The sequence below is a fragment of the Arachis hypogaea genome, chromosome 7, assembly GCF_003086295.3.
Source record: "Arachis hypogaea cultivar Tifrunner chromosome 7, arahy.Tifrunner.gnm2.J5K5, whole genome shotgun sequence".
In the NCBI taxonomy this organism is placed as follows: Eukaryota; Viridiplantae; Streptophyta; class Magnoliopsida; order Fabales; family Fabaceae; genus Arachis; species Arachis hypogaea.
Genome location: NC_092042.1, coordinates 65,285,568 through 65,305,913, shown reverse-complemented (window position 1 = coordinate 65,305,913; position 20,346 = coordinate 65,285,568). Strand labels below are relative to the sequence as shown.

At 37.0% G+C, this 20,346-nt stretch overlaps 3 protein-coding genes across 3 annotated transcripts; 2 read left to right on the top strand and 1 right to left on the bottom strand.

The window, feature by feature from the left end:
* Positions 1 to 383: 383 nt before the first annotated feature.
* On the top strand, positions 384 to 1,277 carry LOC112701545 (uncharacterized). The gene has a single exon (XM_025752291.1). The coding sequence runs from the start codon at positions 384 to 386 to the stop codon at positions 1,275 to 1,277; it is 894 nt and encodes a 297-aa protein (XP_025608076.1).
* Positions 1,278 to 2,324: 1,047 nt separating this feature from the next.
* LOC112703271 (protein SICKLE) lies at positions 2,325 to 6,277 on the top strand. The gene is made up of 3 exons (XM_025754654.3): positions 2,325 to 2,755; positions 3,933 to 4,238; positions 5,181 to 6,277. The coding sequence occupies exons 2-3, from the start codon at positions 3,938 to 3,940 to the stop codon at positions 5,792 to 5,794; spliced, it is 915 nt and encodes a 304-aa protein (XP_025610439.1). The 5' UTR covers positions 2,325 to 2,755; positions 3,933 to 3,937; the 3' UTR covers positions 5,795 to 6,277.
* Positions 6,278 to 7,472: 1,195 nt separating this feature from the next.
* Positions 7,473 to 12,879, bottom strand: LOC112703270 (VIN3-like protein 2). Its single transcript, XM_025754651.3, has 4 exons — positions 12,597 to 12,879; positions 10,398 to 11,019; positions 9,170 to 9,489; positions 7,473 to 8,625 (listed from the first exon to the last, which is right to left on the bottom strand). Exons 1-4 carry the CDS (start codon positions 12,664 to 12,666, stop codon positions 7,814 to 7,816), a joined length of 1,824 nt encoding a protein of 607 aa, XP_025610436.1. The 5' UTR covers positions 12,667 to 12,879; the 3' UTR covers positions 7,473 to 7,813.
* Positions 12,880 to 20,346: the final 7,467 nt, after the last annotated feature.

The window sequence follows — 20,346 nt, the reverse complement described above, 5'->3', positions numbered from 1 at the left end:
ATAACAATAGTAAATAATAAAGTGTTAATATTGCTCTTTCTTAAATTATCTGTATTCTCAATAACATCGAATATAGCTAAATATTCAATTTACACAAAATTATTTACTACAATCGTATTTTTAGTGATATCCTCAATTTCTTCAACAATGATTTTATAATTTTCAACAATCATAAAATTATTTTTTTTATGATTTATTATTTTAAATTAAATAATTAATACCTACTAAAAATCGGACCAGTTTGACTGATTAGCATGGTTTTGAAAATTGAACCGGACCGGTTGGTTTAACCGGGTTAACCGAGAATCGGTCACCTAGCCTGTTCGGGTAAGCCTAGAAACCGCCCGGCAAAAAATTGGTGAAAAAACCTAACAGCATCTGATATGATAAAAATTGCTGATACCTTGTTTAAATTGTTTGCTGAGGTTATTGAGCGGGTTGGGTCTAGTAACATTGTGCATGTGGTTACTAATAATGCTGCAAATTATGTATCTGCTGGAAAACTCATTCATGAAAAGTATCCAAAGATTTTTTGGTCTCCTTGTGCTGCTCACTGCATAAATCTTATTTTGAAAGACATAGCAAGTATTTCTCACATAGCTGACCTTGCCTCTCGTGCTTCAAAAGTGACTGTGTTTGTTTACAATCATATGATTTTCTTGTTATGGCTTAGAAAAAGACCAAATTGGAAAGAAATTGTTCGACCAGGGGTTACACGTTTTGCTACTGTTTTCATTACTTTGAAAAGTATATATGATCATAAAGAAGACTTGCAAACATTGATGGTGGACAAATATTTCACTTCTCATGAATTGTCCAAGAGTGTCAATAGGAAGATAGTTAGCTCAATTATCTTGGACAGTAAGTTTTGGAAGAATTGTGTTACTATGGTGAAAATTGTTGGTCCTTTTATTAAGTTATTGAGGCTTGTTGATGCTGATGAGAAACCTTCTCTGGGATATGTGTATGAGGGCATGCAAAGAGCCAAAATTGCTATCAAGACAATGTTTAGAAATAGAAAAGTTGCATATACACCTTATACAAGTATCTTGAAAATTCGGTGGGATAAGCATTTGAAGCTTGACCTCCATGCAGCAGCTTACTTTTTGAATCCAGGTTTCTTCTATAGTGAGGGGTTTGTTGAGAAGGAAAATATCTTGAGGTTTTACTTGATTTATTTGATATTGACATCCTTTGTGATGACTCAGTTGCCGCAATGCAAGAGATATAATTGTATCGAGATCGAAAAGAAAGTTTTGGAAGGGAAAGTGCTTTGAAAGCGATAAAGAGACTGGAATCAGGGAAGTTATTATATTTCTATGTTCAATTTATTTTGAAGGTTTTTTAAATATTGAATGCGAATTGATGTTTGACTTTCATATCTTGGTAGTGAATAGTAAAGGCTACACGGTGGGAGTGCTCTTAATTTGTAAAAAATGGCAATTCGTCTTCTTCATGAAACATCTTTATCATCTGGATGTGAGAGGAATTGGAGCCTCTTTGAACAAATCTATTCAAAGAGGAGGAATCGATTAGAGCATCAAAGGCTAAGTGACATTGTTTATGTGATTTATAATCTACGCCTTCAATCTAGATTGCATCGCAAGAAGAAGAATTATGATCCAATTGACATTCAAAGCATTGACACAGTAGATTTTTGGATAATGGCGGATGAAGATGATCCTGAATTTACTAATGGAGACATTGAATGCATTGAAAATTTAATATACACGGATAATGCTATGCCTTCATATCCTAAAAGTGATTGAAATAGCAAAACTTATTTCATTTACTAAAGATATATGTCATAAAGTTATAAGTTTAATTTTTTTTTGGTTTTTTATTTTATTTTATTAGATGGAGGAGATGTGGAAGTTGATGTGGATATGTTTGATGTTGCTAATTCTTTAAATACAGCTTCTTTTAGTGGTATTTTTGAAAATGGTGACTTTGGATTACCTATTTATGATGGAGATATTGGAATACTTAATGATGATTATGATTTGTGATGAGTTGCACCTTTGATTAGTTGAAAACTTACTAGTAATTATTTCTTTTGAACGTAGAATATTATGTGTTTGTTATTATGTACTTTTTTTTTTTAGTTATAAACTTTAATATTTGAAATTGTTTGTGAACTTCTAATATTAAATTATGAATAATTTATTATATAAAATTTTAAATTTTATTAAATTAAAAATTATTAAATTTATATATTTAAAAATATTTTTAAGTATTTTAATAATTTTATTTAATATTTAATTAAATCGGTTAATTTTTAGTTAAACTAAATTATTAAACCAATAACATTGACCGATTTAGTTATCGCAATCTTGTCGATTAATTTTTAATCGGTTTACTGCAAACCAGATTTTAATTTGAACTGGACCGATGTAGTAGTCGGTTCCGATTAGCCATGTTCTAATCTAGGGTACGCCTTTCCCCCCTCGCTCTCTCTCTTCCTCCCAATCCCCAACCATTTCACCCTTCTTGTTTGGTTTCTCAGTGCTCACCGCCTTACCCACCCAGCCTCTACCATCATCTTCTATCTGCTTCTCGCTGCTCACCCAGCACCACCAGCGTCTGCTGTCTTCGCCGCCGCGAACTCCATCGCGGCTTCCATCTTCACTCGGTCCATGAACACCCCTAACTTACACCACGAGGACCACGACTCGCCTTTTGCCTTCTTCGATTCTGCCTGCTGCTCTTCTGCCCTGTGCTATCCGGTTCTGCCCTAATTTCCACCTTCTTCTAGGTTGTCTTTTTTTTTCTGCCCCATTTTGTTTTGCCCTTATCTCTTGAATGATTTAATTGCTGCTGCTGCTAGGTCCCAATTCCGTTTGATTATATCAATTTAATTCTTGCTAAATGATGATTGTGCTGAATTTGTGGTTAAATGGTTGCGTATGGCAATTACAATTTTTTTGTCTGTAATTTTTACAGTTATTTTGCTTCTGTTAGCTTATTTGGTTTAGTTGTTTGAGCTGGTAGCAGTGTTGTGCTAACTGTTGAGAATGTTTTTGCTCATCAGATGTTTGATGAAATGTGTCAGTATTGTTTATATAATTCTTGGCCAGTCACTTTGTGTCCTTGATTTGGATACCATATCGTTCACTTTCAATTAAACAGACCTATAAACAGCAATGGGTAATTTACATGGATTAATTCTGGAATCTTGATAGAAGGGCTGAGTACCAAGTTTGAGCTTAGAGTGAAACATTCATTTGTACCCAAGGGAATTGGTTTGGATAAAAAAATGCACAGTACTAGACTGCCCAATTTAGTTTACACTATACAATTCCTATACACCATATAGCCATATACTAAGCCTTTTAGCCTTCCAAGTTTCAATCCGCCTCACCCTCAGAATTGACGATCCCTTTCTAAATGTATGTGTGCATGTATATATTAAGTTGATCCATGTTATGAAGAAAATAAATACAAGTAGATTGCAGCTTTTATCTTATACATTTTTTGGCACATTTGAAACATATTTTCTCACTTTGTTGTTCAAATGGGGTAGCTTTCAATTTGAGCATTTTTGTGGTCATTTAAATTCAAATTCAACTTTAATAGAAATTTTTGGAACTGTGTTCTTAGTGTTGTTAGAATTAATTAGTTTCCATTGATGACCTTATATCTGATTATTTTTAATTTACTGTCAACTCAAATTTACTCACAGTTTTTATTTATTGGTGCATTGGTCTTTTCAAATAGGTAAGGTGTATTGAATAACATCTAGAATGTGAGAAGATTATTACTTACCTGTAAAACCTAACAGTATCTCGTCAGTTTCTTTGTTAAATAAACGAGAATAGGTGTATGAGCCATGAGAATTTGTTTGTTTATTTTAGTTTTTGCATTTTAGGACCACACATCATTATACTTGTCCATGTTGTGACTTGTGGCTTTGTGGTTCTTTTCATTCTCAGGATACATGGAGGATTCAGAGCAAAGAAAGAAAAGGTTGAAAGAAATGCGCATGCAGGCTGATCAAGCTGAAGTTTCTGGTGGTGTTGAAGGTTCTGGGATCCCAGGTCATCTCTCAAACCCCTTGATTGAAACTTCTTCGACTAGTCGCTCACAGGATAGATCATCCGCTGCACCAAGATTTGACTTTTATACAGATCCAATGAATGCATTCTCTTCTAACAGAATGAACAACCCCCGTATGCAGTCTGCACCAGATTATTTTCCTCTGGCCAATTTTGCCAGGTCTCCTGCAGTACAAGATCCAGGTAATGGTATGCCTGACTACGACTGTTTACTTAAAATGGTATTCCGTCCATTAACCAGAGATAATTTCAAGTGTTTAACCAACCTTCATTGTAACATTGTGCAACTAGTCGGCAATTGCACATTTTATGGTGTTATTCCATCCACAAGTTCTGCTTATGTTGCATAGCCAGTTCCAAGTTTGGAGGAAAGAGGAGGGTTGTGTTAGGCCTTCGACAGCCCACTCTATCGAACCTTTATGACATGGATCAAATGGGTTTATCATATGACATGTATTTCATCCCTTCCGACACCTTTTTCTTTAATAAAAAGTTATGATACCTTTTTAAACATTTAATTAAGTGAATTAGCTTTTCATCAAAATAGAGTTTACATTCATACAGTTCTTACTTTAGAATGTTATTTACATCAAGAAAGATGTGATATCCTACAAAAAAATGTGCCTGACACCCTAACAAGGAAAGTTGGTCTTTTTGGGATCTATAAATTAAATATAAAAAAGGGCAGTCTGGTGCATAAGCATCCCGTGTTAATGCAGGGTTAAATATGAAGTGAGATTAAATAACCCAACTTACTTCATTATTGGGGTGTTAGGCACATTTGTTTGTAGGATATACTGATATACCATTACTTACAGCATTTGCCTGCAATCTAAATTTAACTCAATGATTGCACCTAAATAACGACTCAGCCGTGAAGGAAGTTTAAGCCTCTCAGAGATTGATTTATTATTTTTCTTGATGTATATAAGTAGTTTGTCTGGTCATTTCTAATTATATAATTCTTAAATTCAAATTTGCAGCATTGCTCTTATTATTTGTTGTATTTATACTGTTAAAATCATTATTATGAGCTTACCTAATGATTCTTTTGTGCAGAATGATCACCATCTAGATTTAACTGTTTCTTTTCTCGAGTTACAATCTCATTCTTTGCAATTACAGGATCAACGAATCTGTATATGGCTGCCTCTGCCACTCAAGCATCACCAACACCCTATCGAAACCCAGGTTGGAGTGAACCAAGAGGCCATACTCATTATAACTTACCATTCCGTTCAGCAAATGGTAGTACTTATCCTAATCCTAGATTCGAACCACCAGGTGGTCCATCATATTTTGCTGGACAAGGCATAATTCCCCATCCGAGCCATAGTCTGAACCCTTCTCCAGGATACAGGAATAGTCCAACTCCCAATCGAGGGAGAGGCAGGGGCATTTGGCATAACACCCAAAGCCATGCTTCAGGACGTTGCAGGGAACAAGGACTAACTTCGCATGGTCACTGGTCCAACAAGGACAGAGCTTCCGGCCCAGAAGATTTTTATAAGAGGTCCATGGTTGAAGATCCATGGAAGCTTTTAAGCCCTGTAATATGGAGGACAACGACGATCTCTTCATATACACCAGGAAGTTCAAAACCTCGGATTTCGAACTCAGTAAGTGATAAAAGGGAAGGACCATCTGGCGCTGCTATCAAAACCGGGTCTGAGCCAAGTCTTGCTGAGTACTTGGCTGCTGCTTTCAATGAAGCTGCAGGAAATGCAGAAAATGTGTGATGGCAGCTGGGAGGTTCACGAAGGTCCCGTTGTCATATTACTACAATGGCAAATGGTGTATGAGGGCAGGAATGCACTTTGTCATGTTAAATATGTGAAATTTTCACGGGGGAGGATGTGTACCCGGCAAATGATGTTGCATGTCAGAGGTCACATGGGAGGTTTATGAAGGGTCTGTCATGTTGTTACTAAGAAACGGGGTCCAGTCAATGAAAAAAGCTTCAAAAGGTTTTGCATGGAGTAAGTGCCAAGGATTGCTGTTTGTGTTCATGTGCTATATATTCATGTTCTATACACCAAGCATCTTGCTAAACTTAGGAATGTACTATGGTTGCTGGCAAGTGCTGAACTTTTTTCACATTAAACTAAATTAATAGTTGATCTACAATTGGATACCATTGTTATTGTATACCAATTATCAAGCCTATTGATGATTTGGAAATGAAATATTTGCTAGTGACCGAAGCTGCAACTTTAGCTAAACTGCAACTTTATCGAGCGTAGAAATAATCTCATATAAGGAGTAAATTACTATACTCTCTCTTAGAAAGATCAATTTGATGATAATATAGTTTTTAAATGAATAACAGTTACTTAATGATGGATTTGGATTTTCTAAAGTTTGAATTTTATTTTAGAGAATAAAGTGATCTTTTACTATTTATTTCATAGATGGAACTAAGAAAAAATATGAAAAAAAATCATTCAAGGATTAGAGATCATATTTTGTCCTCTAAAATGAAAATTCAAAATTTAAAGGATCCAAATTTTTTAATGATACCTGAAAGATTAGTTTACTTGATGGATCTATTCTGAGTGAAAACTGTTCTATCAATAAAATAGTTGTTTAAAGATCAAAATGTTGGTTTATTCGAAACTAAACTGAAATTGAACATTATAGCTTTTCGACACAATTCGCAATATTTGAATACTTTTGACAATAAACTACATTTTTTTGTTTTTTATTTATTTATTTTATCATTCATCGGAAGATGAATTCAAGAGTTTGACTAAGGTATAAATGAAAAATGAGGAATTGATGTGAGTGTATGGAAATTGATGTGTTTACCTAATGAGGTATAAAAATACAATCACATTTAGTATTAAAGTTACAATACGATTGTAGTATAACACAAAATTGATGAGGGCTTGTTAACGACGTGACTGCTGTCTGCTGTTGATCCTCTCAATTGTTTTTTACCATTGTGTTTGTTAAGTATACTATTTTATCATTTAACATCTTTTTATACATATTTTTTTGTCTCGTTCAAAATGTATATAATAAGATATCACACTTTACACTAATAATACAAAAAAAAAAAACATTTAGAAGATCCAATCCCCCAAGTGGCAGATTTGAGTGTCGCATTGAAAATGACAAGTATCTGATGGTCATCATTCTTATTGGTGAAAGGAAGCTCTATCAGCTGCAGACGATTAGTCGTTGGTTTTTTATATTAGATATACTTCACATCATACTGAAAAATGCAATTGAAAACACAAGAGGTAAAAACCATGAATCATTAATTAAAAGAAGGGAATAATGATGATATTTTAAAAGATTATTGTAAAAGGGAAACTAGCATGAAACCTGGGTACTCGTCAGCTGTTCATTTATTATGTGCTTATGTCATAAATTATATTCTGTTTATGAATATTGAATACTGTTCATAATTCATTGAGCTGAACAATTACGTTGTTACTCATTCAATTATCAAAACCGTGAGCTGGAGCACTTTCGGAAGGGATATGTAACATGTATCAAACAATAATGTCCACCAATAAATCCATAATGGAAACTTTTGGTAATGACCTTGACCATGAACTAAATTAATTGAAAAACTTCATCTAAGAAACTAACCTTTACAACTCCCACAAAGTAAAGATAATTACTGTAATCTAAGTTCTATATGAGCTTAACTCATCCCGTGAAGGGTGTGTTTGGGAGTTTTAATTTTCGAGGGGAAGAGAGGGGAGGAAGGATCCTCCCCCTCCAAAATCAAAACTCAAAAACACACCCTAAGGTTTCTGCTCGGAACATATCACGTCCGAGAAAGTGTGTACGAGCTGGTCTGCTAAGCTTGAAGGCTCGTCGATCAGTGCATCGACAAAAGCACTAACCACTCTTCTCTCCTGCTGTGTAGCCTTGAGGCTGAACCATGTGAGAAACCTTATTCTGAAGAGTTCGTCAATGTGCCCTTGGTGTTCTAACCATTTGACTACCCTGACGGAATGCTCATAATCATGTTCCTTCAAACGGTTCCTCGGCATCAAAGCACAGAGTTGCCTCATTTCATTGGGTTTAGAAGGCGTTGGAGGTGAAACCGCAACTGAAGTTTTATGTGAAAATGGTACGACTGAGGGAGTCCGAGTTAGGAACTCCTCAAAGCTGCCCCTGATGTGAGAGTTGGCAGATTCTACTGGATGATTTTCAGCATTTGTCTTGATCATTCCCTGTGAAAATTTGTGCATACCTATCACTGGGGATCTCTGAGGTGACTGTGATGAATGGTTACCACCACACCTAATAACGTTCGGAAGAGGATTCACGGACTCACAAGGTGTAACCCATTTAGCTTCAGCAGCACCCAAAATCCCAATGCTGCTGAATAGAGAAGCCTTGCAGAAGTACTCAGTTGAAGGAAGGAGATTTTCTAATTTGAATCTTTTCTCAGGCCTTAAAACAATAAAGGTGGGTTGTTCAGGGTACTCTGTTGTTGACATTCGGTGCCAAAGCCTGCAGCCTAGAAAGTTTTTCAGAAGTTTATCATCATATTCAAGAACAAGAACCACGGATGTAGGAAGACACTCTTCAAAACGTATGGAGCATGCTGCCAAAATAAATTACAAGTACCCACATTAGTGCATGTCAGTTGAGAAAGGAAATTAGTTAATACAGGAAAAAAATGTGCATAACCAAATCGGCGTTGTTTCTACCAATGCTATTTTCTCACTATGAAATACAGGTGTAGTGCCTGTAGGGCAAATGAAAATTGAGGACTAAATTTAAGTCTATCTAAGAAGGTGTTTTCCCTTTACATTCCTATATCAGCTATAAGCATTAATTGAAAGAAAGTAAAATGTTTTGTTCCTCTCTACTTTCTCCAAATTTCGTTCCTCTCACTTTTGTAGCAGCTTTGTTAATCTTTTGGTGAGTGTTAACTGCTCTAATTCAAATAATGCAATTCTGGATCAGAAACTTCAAAAACAAATATCTATTTGCAATAGTATCGTCTATGACGCTACCAAGTCCAGTTCGACTTTACAGTCCTAAACGTAATCAAAATGAAAATAAAAATACCTTCTGGTTCTGTCTTGCAATTTTAAGTTCAATCAACCAACCTTTAAAGAAAAATTCAAAAAGAAAAAACTTACTTGGTGTGTCTTTCTTCTCCACATGACTATGGAAGATATTAGAAAACTTTAGATCAAAACATTCAATTGCATTGGAGCACAACTTCTGAACCTCAGCACCACAATAGAGCCTGCTCACAATACCGCGGGTCATGCTTGCACATACATTATCCAGAGGTCCCACTTCATTATCCAATAACTTGAGAGCAGTTTCAACAATCTTTTGTATTTCATTGTATATTTCTGTTCCAATAAGAATTCTGTGAGCCAACGTTATTCGCAAAGTGAGTATATCTACTCTTCTAGCTTCTTTGGCAACCAATAACTGTTTACGCCATGTGCTGCAAAATGCAAATGTTCATTCAATTAGTCAAAGGGCACTCCTAATGAAGAATTTCCTGTGTAGATTATTCATTATTCTTCCATTTCCTTTTATGGGACTGACCCGGGGGAGTGAGCAGTAGATAAAATGCATGTTTGCTAAATGAGCTAATATTTGGTTAGCAACTTGGTTCATGCTCAGTGATCTATGAAATCTTAGGCTGATTTGGTTTATAATTTTATTTCCTATTTAGTCTTAATTACTATAATCTTTGGGTGCAGTCCATTCCTGAACTAAACCTTGGTTAATGGGAAAAGCTTTCGACGGGACTTCCCTTATCTAGTAATGCCACTTTGTTTTCGATTTGTTTTTATATTTTCAAATTTCATGAAGGAGAAAGTAGAACAAGAAAACCCCGATTCACGTTTTCATTTTCCTGTTTCCAGTATTTCCTTATAGTTAAGACCGAAAATAAGGTGGTTTTTTCCCTTTTTCAATTGAAAGTAAAAAAGGAAAAAAAAAAACTGAAAACAAACAGTCCCATAAGTTCATATCCAACTAGCAGTCTACTCTATGTAGCAATAACTATTTTATGATTGGCCCCATGTACATGTCACATTCTAATGACTGTTCACATTCACACAGATATTTCAGAGTTCAGACTACACTTCTTGGTCATGGTTGGCACACACATCAAAATTCCAATTAACTATTTACATAGGTTTTTTTACCAAGCAAATGCTGCACAAGCAGCCTCAAACATCTGAAAGCAACCAATATGACACTTGCAGTAACACACCTTATGTGTGAGTTTTTTCGTTAACATGTCAACATAAGAGAAGTAACTAATGGGATTATGCATGTATGTAGATATAAGTGTATGGTATTTTTTATATATACTGTATAAAGAAACATAAGACTACTTACCTCATTAATTCATTAATTTTTCCGCAAGAAACACAAAAGAAGGCTCCTTCTAACTTTACACCAAAACTGCTCTTCAAAATTCCAGACAACTGATTACTCAAAGCACATCGTAAATGGCATGACATTCCACATGATTCCTCATTGGTGCAAGTCAACCACAAACTGGGGTCCTTGTTATCGTCATAGCAATGACAAATGCAGCAAGAACATCTCTTGCAAAAAGAATCTTCTGGATTCAAAGTAGCTTTACAAGCAACATTTTGACACAATAAGACTTTCAGTATTTCGTCTTTACTATCCTCAGGAGAATCATGATCCAAATCTTGAGATGCAGGTCCTTTTTTCCTTTTCGACGGAGAATGGGCAAGAGTATTTTGGGTTACATGCAACTTGGAATTCCTTGAAATAATCTTAAGAAGATACTCAATCATTTGATTTTTGGTATATCCCGTGTACTTCCTCTCTTTGCCTAATTCAGCACAAATTATTTCCAGAAGTTCCCTGCGTGTTAGGGATCGGAGCATACTCGGAGCATCTTTTGACTGGCGAGCAATCTCATGGACTAGCTTCTGTTTCTCTTGCAGATTCAGTGTGCTGCACTTTGCAGGATCAAGAAGAAAACCTGTATTGAAATATGAACAGAATTGTTAGTTGAATTTTGTTTAGTGCAAATAAATGAAGTTCAACATGGCTAAATGGAAATTGGCACATAAAATCGTGATGTCCAATGCTATCATCTAGCAAATTAAACACTCAATATTGACAATTCATCATGTGCTGAGAATATCTATAAACAACATGCATGACTTAAGAACAACTTTTGTTAAGAATACAGATTGCATATGACAAAATCGGAAATATTTACAAGTATGTGCTGCAGAGGCAGTCCAGAAAAGAAAAAGACCATACAACTACGTAATAACCTTAATTTGATAATAGAGAACAATGGCAACAATTGATGTTTAAAATTCCAATCCCCTCACTAAATGCTATCCTAATAAAACATAAGATTCTCATTAAATTAATCTCTAGGTCACTTTCATATAATTCAATCTTCATAAACAATGCATTGTTAGAAAACTCGAGTAAATCTAGTCATCTAGTTAAACAAGCTTATTATCTTTCGTAATTCCCACTCTTTTGCTCGTTACAAGCATGTTATAAAACTCATAATCTCTTTCCTTTAGAAGTGGAAAAGGTGCCATAAGACCAACCCTCCAATACTAGCAGAGTAGCAGCCGTTATAGCATACGACAATGATAAGAACCAATCCGATCTCCACTAAGTAGGGATTGCTTGTATGGATCAAACGAGATCGTTATGTCCTATCCTAAATCATGTCTAAGACAAGCAATTTAGATTGAAGTTTTTTATTTGATAATTTCACTCTCAGTCTTGCACACCGTTATGCCTACTCTTATCTATTCAACTATCCATCTTTTGAAATCTGAAGTACACTTTTTTACTAGGGTTGGCTTCTACACTCATTTCCTCACATGACCAAATTATTTAAGACCAGATTTCACACAATAGGAACCATGCACTCTTCCACACCACAAAAAAACAATACCTTATTAACAAAATGTTGGACTCAAAAGAGTGAAATTTTTGTCCACAACCCTATATCAGCCGCATTATCAGTTTCACAATTCGAATGACAAGTTTCAAAGTGTCACATATAATCTTTGATTGTAGATAAAGCCCACACCCATACAATAATGCTTGCAATAACCATAGCCACTTACAGGGATTTAACCACAATTAAGTGTCACACACAGACACACACACATATATAATTCTTTTCCAGATAAATATAAAACAAGAAAATTTTCTGATTACAACTTTCTCCTCCTTACTTTTTAGTAAAATTTTCATTTTTTTTGTGTGTGACGGAAACAGGTAAGTAAAAATCTAATAAACTAAAACAAAGCATTAAACCATTGCAAAAATAATAATAAATTACTGATAACACAGAAAAGTGAAAACCGAGAATGCATATAACAACGAAAACAGAGAAATTCAGATAACCTACATTGTGATCAGAACAACATCATCGACCAAATAAAGGGGAATACTAGAGAATGCAAAGCCAAAAAAAGAAAAAAGAAAAAAAAATACTTGATGTTGAAAAAGAAACAAAAGTAAACCCCAGGAAGAAAAAATGAAGAGAAAAAGGAGCTGAATAGGTAGTATTGGTACCCGTAAAATTATAAGTGTTGTTGTGTTCGGTCATGTTTGTCCAGAAACCAGAATGTGGAGGTTGTTTCATCCCACTATCTCAGTCTGAAGCGCTGCATTACGAATTTATCGCATGCTTGAGAGAGAGAGAGAGAGAGAGAGAGAGAGAGAGAGAGAGAGAGAGAGAGAGAGAGAGAGAGAGAGAGAGAGAGAGAGAGAGAAGAGCGTGAGAGAGAGAAGAGTGAGAGAGTGACGGAGTGCGTGTGTGTGTACACTAGCATGAAGGGTGAGCACTCGAGGCTCGAATGCAAAATTTTTGCATTAATAACTGATTCCTTATAGTGGATCACTAAAATTTAGGCCCACGCGTGGACCTTACAAATATTCTTATTTGTCTACCCCCACTCTATACAGGCCTATGACATTTTTAAAGGAAATAAATCACCATTTGCACCCATAAAAGATATAGACGATGATAAATGTATTCATATAAGAATAAAACGATAATTGTAATTACGGAAGATGGCTTTCGTGTGCCAAGAGTACCCAGATATTCGTTAAGTAATTGGTCCGTTAGTTTCTGAATCTACGTAGCAATAAAAACCTCCCAAATTTATTTATGTGTGTTGTTACTTTGACATGTGAGTGTTTCAGAGCCAGGTAATACAAAAATTTAAACCATAGTATCCCTTTCTTCTTCATCATTTTTTTCTCCAATTTGAACATTGTCCTAGAAATTGATAACATTACTTTTTGCGTTGATCCTAAAATACGAACTGTGGTAGAAGATAACCCTTTAACCCTGAGAGACGTCTCTGCGTAAATTTAACTTCGCTACAAGTAATGCAAGTTGCAGTAACGCTTCGAGTTCGAAGAAGAAGAAGGAAAAGAAGTTTGACGGGAGATGCTTCTGTGGGCTGGAGGTTGCGTTGATGGAGTCCAGAACGATGACGAATCCAAATAGATGGTTCATCCGATATCTCTGGAAGTTAATGGATATACATTTATTTTTTTGTGATGGTTCTCCCTTTTTGTTTTTTTAATTTTAATTGACATTGGGGTGGGTATATATGTCTTTTTTGTGACTTAAATAAACTAAACAAAGAAAAACAAAACAAATAAAACAAAGGAACTGCTTAAATAGAGGAACAGTCCCATTTAAGACTACTCTTAAACTCCTCCCAAGGTGAAGGAAGCTCCACATGAGAAAGTTGTAACTTCATCTCCATCTTTGCCGTAGTGTCTGCCACCGTGTTTGCTCTCATATTCAAACGAAAGTCAACATGACAATTTCAATGCATGATATCTCTTATTTTGAACACCAATGGATCAATAAATCCAAAACCATCTTGGTGATTAGTAACAAGATTAAACGCTTCCACACAATCCGTCTCACAAATAACATCTCGTTGACCCACATCCCAGACTAAGAGATATCCTCTCCAAATAGCAAACAATTCCCCTGGAAGAATACGGTTACTCTCAATCATTCCCAAACACCCCCTTTGCCAACTCCTATTACAATCTCTAATAACACAAGCAAAACCAACACTATCACCTGACCAGGATAACTAGCATCACAATTAATCTTGAAAGTACCAATAGATGGGAGATTCCAAAAACCATTTAGAGTAGAGGAAGGGACATACATCGTTATTCAAAAATATTCCTAAACTTCTTTTGTGTGGATATATATGTTGATGTTCCAGACAAGAGACTGCAAATATTTTGTGTAGGTGGATGAGATCGTAGAAGGTTGGGAGGGCCTGACAAAATCATTAGCTAAAAGAAATATGAAGCTTTCTCATGCGAGACAAGAAGATGGGTTGACAATTACTGCAGTTGGAGGGGAGAATCATGAGGTTTTATCGATGATGACAAGAAAAACTGAAAAAGTTAAGCTTGAAGTTAAGAGGAGCATATTGTTGCTTGCAACCATGGCCTTGGGAGTGATATTTTGTGTACCTTGTAATTTGTATTTAGTGATTAAAATATAGGAAGTTTGTATTTTGAGGTCGTTGTTGTCTATGAAAATGGTTTCTTGTTCTTCGAATGAATAGAGATTGAAAATAATACAACGGATAATGTGATTTATAAACATTTGACATAATTAGCCATGATGATTGATCATTTGACAGGTTAAACTATAAATCATTTTCATATATAACAAAATAGTTCTTTTATCAATTTGGCTGATGATCTAAATAAGCATTTTCATACATTCCTTAACCATATCATTGTGATTCAATAACAGATTTCAGTGCTAAACAAGAATAGCAACCTCAATGATAAGATCAAGATGTAAACAAGAATAGCAACCTCAATTGTAAAATGAAAATGTAAATCATAAACATTGTATTTCCATATGTTTAATAAGACTTTAGCTCCTGTGTCTAGTAAATCAAAATACCAAAAGGCAAGCATAAGAGTATAGTATCTCTCTTGATTACACGATAATACCAAAATAAGTAAACGAAATGCTAATGTAACCAAAACAAGATATCAATCTGCAACATAATTTTCATCAAGTAAATATCTATGGAACTGGGGTTAAGTTACTGCTCCCACTTGATATAGCATTACTTGGCCCATTGGATGCTGATAACCTAGCTGCAGCTGTTCTTCCAACAGCCTGAAATCTGTCTCTACCTCTAACACTTATTTTTCTACCTCTGGCACTTGTTCCTCTGCCTGTAACAGTTGCTGTTGTACTGGGTGTAGACATAAATTGCATGAAACGGGTGGTAGTCCTAGCACTAGCACCTTGAATTGTTTGGAGTGTGACTGTTGGTCTAGTTTTGGAGTTGTTTGTGGAAGGAGTTGTTAATGGAGGCTTGACAGAGGGCTGATGTGTTACATTGGAAGGTTCACTTGGAGGAGGTCTCTTGACATTTCTCCTTTTGTTGGGCATTTTGGTTGTTGGAGGGTTTGGTGAAGGTTGCGGTTGAGGATTTGAGGGATTTGGTTGAGGTTCCTAGATGTAGAAACAACAAATTCAGCGTTAAAAAAAAGACAATTAAATAATCTCCAACTGAAATACGCATCAAATGATTGGGCACTTACCAATTCAGCCTGTGGTGTTGCTGAACCATTCCCCTCACCAGTGGCTACAGCTTCATTATCTGCAGCTTCTAGGGTCTCCTCCCAATACATTTCAACCATTATATCATCTGCGTCATCCCCTGCGGCTACTTGCTCTTGAGGTGCAACACTCCCTCCAGCCATTGCTTCCTTTCTCTTAGGACAATTCCTTTTTTTGTGATTAGCCTGCAAACAAAATAGTTCATTTGATTTTGCATAAGCTTCCGATACAAGGTAGCTCACAAACTAAATTTAACATTAATTTAAGGTACCTAGAGATAGTATTTGCGGATAATAGTTCCATACTTTCTCTTCATTCTGTGAGGATCAGGGTTACCAGAAGGGCCATCATTCCTCTTGTCTCTCTTGGTAGTTGGTCTTTCAATAGGTTTTTTTGTGAATTGGTGGCAGAATAGATAGAGTGTCCAGCTTTTTCCAGAACTTTTGGCATGGAACTGGAAGCATTAAAGTCTGATAGGTTGCATTGTATGCACCCATAGTGTGCCAGTTATGAGAAAAGTCTTCAGGTCTTCTGCTCTGGTAAGCTAGGGCAGCATAGACATGTCTACAAGGGAGACCAGTTAACTGCCACACTCTACAACTGCATGTTCCTTTCTCCAAATCTAAACCAACCTTTACAGGAAAACATTAGGGGTGGCAACGGGGTGGGTAGGGCGGATTTTTGCTCTACCCGACCCCACCCCGCCCTACAATAACCCGCATAAAACCCGCCCCACTCCTATCCATGGGTAGTAAATGGTTGAACCCTAACCTGTAACACCCTACCATACAGAGTCTTATGCTTAAGTCATAAGTCAGAGATGGCAAGGTATTACGACCTCTAACTTAAAAATTTAGTACGTATAGTAGTATGAATGATTGATTATAACTAGAAGCCTTTGTAGAAAAAAGGGGTAAACAAAAATCGCATCTCGAAAGCGCAACACTCCGATCGATAACGTAACGAACAAGGATAACCAACGCGTGATTATATATATACAAAGGAGTGTCAAAAACAGGAATATCAAGACTCAAGATCCGGCTGCGAAGATAACCGGTCCGAGCATAGCAATATATACATATGATAGAAATAAGGAAAACCCCAAAGGAAACCCAAAGGGACACAAATACATAAAACCTATTCTCCAAAATCTCCCATAAGAGGAGTCATCACAGTTTGTATTATTTAATGGAGATAAAAGTATCTAAGCAAAACATATAAACCAAAACATAAACCCCAAGAACAAGGAATCTTCGCAAATCTAGAAGTCTCCAGCGTGCCTCAGCGGGAAACCGTACGTCCTGCATCTGAAAACCATAAAATCCGCATGGGTGAGAACCAGAGCTCCCCAGCATGGTAACAGCTTCCACATATATAATACATAATAATAGAGGAAAGCCGAAGGCAATCCTAGAACTTCCTCCAAATAATATCAAAGCTTATAAACAAACTAAACCATAAAGGGCATCTGACTAAAGATACTTCAGTCTAACTAATACTTCCCTTTCTAATTCCTTCAGACCTCCCAACCACCAGCAGGAGTATAATATAGCAAACACAGTTATATCAAGCAAGAAATATACAGTTAGGAACAAGTAAGGCATTTAGACAATTAGCAAGTAATATGCAGTCAAATAGGCAATCTCAAACAATTCATATAGTATGCATATGATGAATGCCTGTTCCTAGTGGCTGATGATATCATCTTGTCGGTTATAGCGCCAACCCGACAAGTCCTGGTCGCTAACCATTGGACTGTCCCTCTGTCACGCATCCCCAACTAGAGTTATACTCATCATAAACTTGATCATAATCATGATCTATATCCATCACCTTCACTGGTGAATATTTACGGGGGCGAGCTCATCCGGGTCTTTCACAGTGCCCGGCCACACTTATGACATAGGGTCAACAGAGTATCAAGTCTCAACCTGGAGCACGTGGTGGCTAGCCACTGCTACTACCCAGGGAAACTCGTATCTCAGATAGTGGAAGTGCAAATCACAATTATCAATAATTCAGCATAAACATGCATGAATTCTCATCCATGGATCAACATCCATATCAGCCATCCGGCTCACGGTTCAGTCCAGAACCAGCCAATATTCATATCATACACAGCCATTCCGGCTCACGGTTAAATCCATAACCAGCCATTCCATTAACAAATACGGCCTTTCGGCTCATGGCATAACAAGCACTTCCACCACCATCCTCCGCATCTCACATAATCATCAATGATCCTCATTGATTATTCATTTTCCCTTGCTTCACTCGCAAGTTACCACATCCACTAGCTCCTTCTCTCATAGCTAGGCATATCATAATGATTTAAGATATAAGTGGTGAGATCGGAGGCTTAGAAGTATGAAATTTGGCTTTTAAAACTCGAAAATCAATTTTGGGATGAAAACAAGTTCACGCGTACGCGCACTCCACGCGCACGCGTGGATGGCCTCAAAAACTTCATCGACGCGCAAGCGTCATGCAAGCTGATGCGTGGATTAAAAATTTGCCAATCGACGCGCACGCGTCAACCACGCGTACGCGTGGGTGTTCTCGTGCCCAGGCACAAAGCTGGCACAGTTCTGGCACAACTCTCTGGAAAATGGCTGGGCATTGGGTGCAGCACAATCGGCGCGCCCGCGCACATCACGTGCACGCGTGGATGGCGCTTTCTGGAAGAACGACGCGTACGCGCCAAGTGCGCCCACGTGCAAGGGGTCATTCTGCTAAAAATTTTCTAAGTTAAAAGCTGCAGAATTCACCAATTTAAACCCCAATCTTCCAACGGACATAACTTCCTCATTTTAAATCGTTTTTCGCCCGTTCTTCGAACGGCACGGACATTCCGGATCCAATTTCATTTCTAAAAAGGTTTGGTACAAAACAGAGATCTGTAGTCCAAGTTATGTCCCGCCAAAGTATGCCCAAAAACCATGTTTTTCATAAAAACCACAAAGTGCCATTTTCAAAACAAGCCATTTCCAACTCTTTTCAAAATCAATCAAAACATGCCATTTTCATCCCTTTCCTTTGAAATCAATCAAAATACATCAATTTCAACATCAAGCCTCCTCAACTCACACATTGACACTTTACCACAAATTACAAAATCACTATCTCATCATTTTAACCCACTTCACCCAAGTGGCTCGAACTCAAACATATTGACATATCATATACTCTTCCTCATGCCAATTCCAACAACACCAATCCCAATAAATCATTATTGTACACAATCAACATCATACTCACCATAAACATGGTTCAACCCACAATTCAACCATAACCAATCATCAAGCATATATCACAACATGCATATTTCTCATACATCATACCACCAAGGCATCATTAATCATCATCACATATATGACCACATCATATATCTCAATCATTCAACGACATCAACATTTCAATGCCTATCTTAGGGCCTCTAGTCTAAGTATTTCCTACCAAATTACATATTAGATACGGGAAACCGAAACCATACCTTAGCCGATTTTCCCAAGCTCCACCAGAGCACTTCCAAATCACTTATCCACAAGCTCTCAAGGCCTCAACACCTCCAAGAACAGATTTTTCACCACCAAACCCTTTCCAAGCTTTTCAAAATCACCAAATCAAGCTCCAATATTCACATATACACAACCTAAGCCGCAATCATCATACCCTTACACAACATCTCAATACCCAAACATCATAGAACAACAAAATTACACTAGGGTTGAGAATCTTACCACACCCAAGGTCCAAGGAGACAAGATTAACCTTCTCCTTCAAGAGAGTTGGGTCCTATAACATCAAAGAACCCAAAATATCAACATTTCACCCATGAAACTCGAAAATAAGGGCTGGAATTTTGAACAGCAACACGTGGCTTACCTCAAGATTGATTGTATGGGTTTTGTAGAGCTCTCCGCGGTGAACGTGTGGCCATAAACGGAGCGGCAATCGGAGCTCTAGATCAAAAGTTATGGTGGTTTGAAGATCAAGTGAGAGAAAGAACTTAAGAGAGAGTTCTTCCCTCCATGGCCTCCATTTTCAGCATGTGAGTGTGTGTTTAGTGAGGAGAGAGAATGCTGAAAACTAGGATTTTGGTCTAGTTATGTTGGGCCAAGGGCCCACTTTGGGTCCGGTTGGCCCGGTTTGGCCCGTTTGGTCCAATCTTGACCCGAATTCTATAAAATTGGTACCGAAATTCTCGTCTCAGTCTCCTCTATCATATTCAGCCTCAAAAATCACATTTTGGGCTTTCTAGAATAAATTCTCATTTATAGGCTAATTAGCCGTTAATTAACCGGGTTTTACATTCTACCCACCTAATTGGGAATTTTGCCCACAAAATTCAAATGCAATTACCTGAGAATAAATGCGGATAATCCGTTCGCATCTCCGACTCAAGTTCCCAAGTGTGTTCCTCAATACCGCCTCGACTCCAAGCCACTTTGACTAATGAAACCTCTTTTCCACGCAACTGTTTGATACTAGTATCATCAATTCTGACTGGAGCCACTGGAAGCGTCAAATCTTCCCTTAACTGAACCGACTCAGGTTCTAACACATGGCTAGCATCAGGGGTGTACTTCCGAAGCTGCGACACGTGAAACACGTCGTGCAGGTTCGAAAGATGAGGTGGTAGAGCCATCCGATACGCCACCGGTCCAACCCTCTCCAGGATTTGAAATG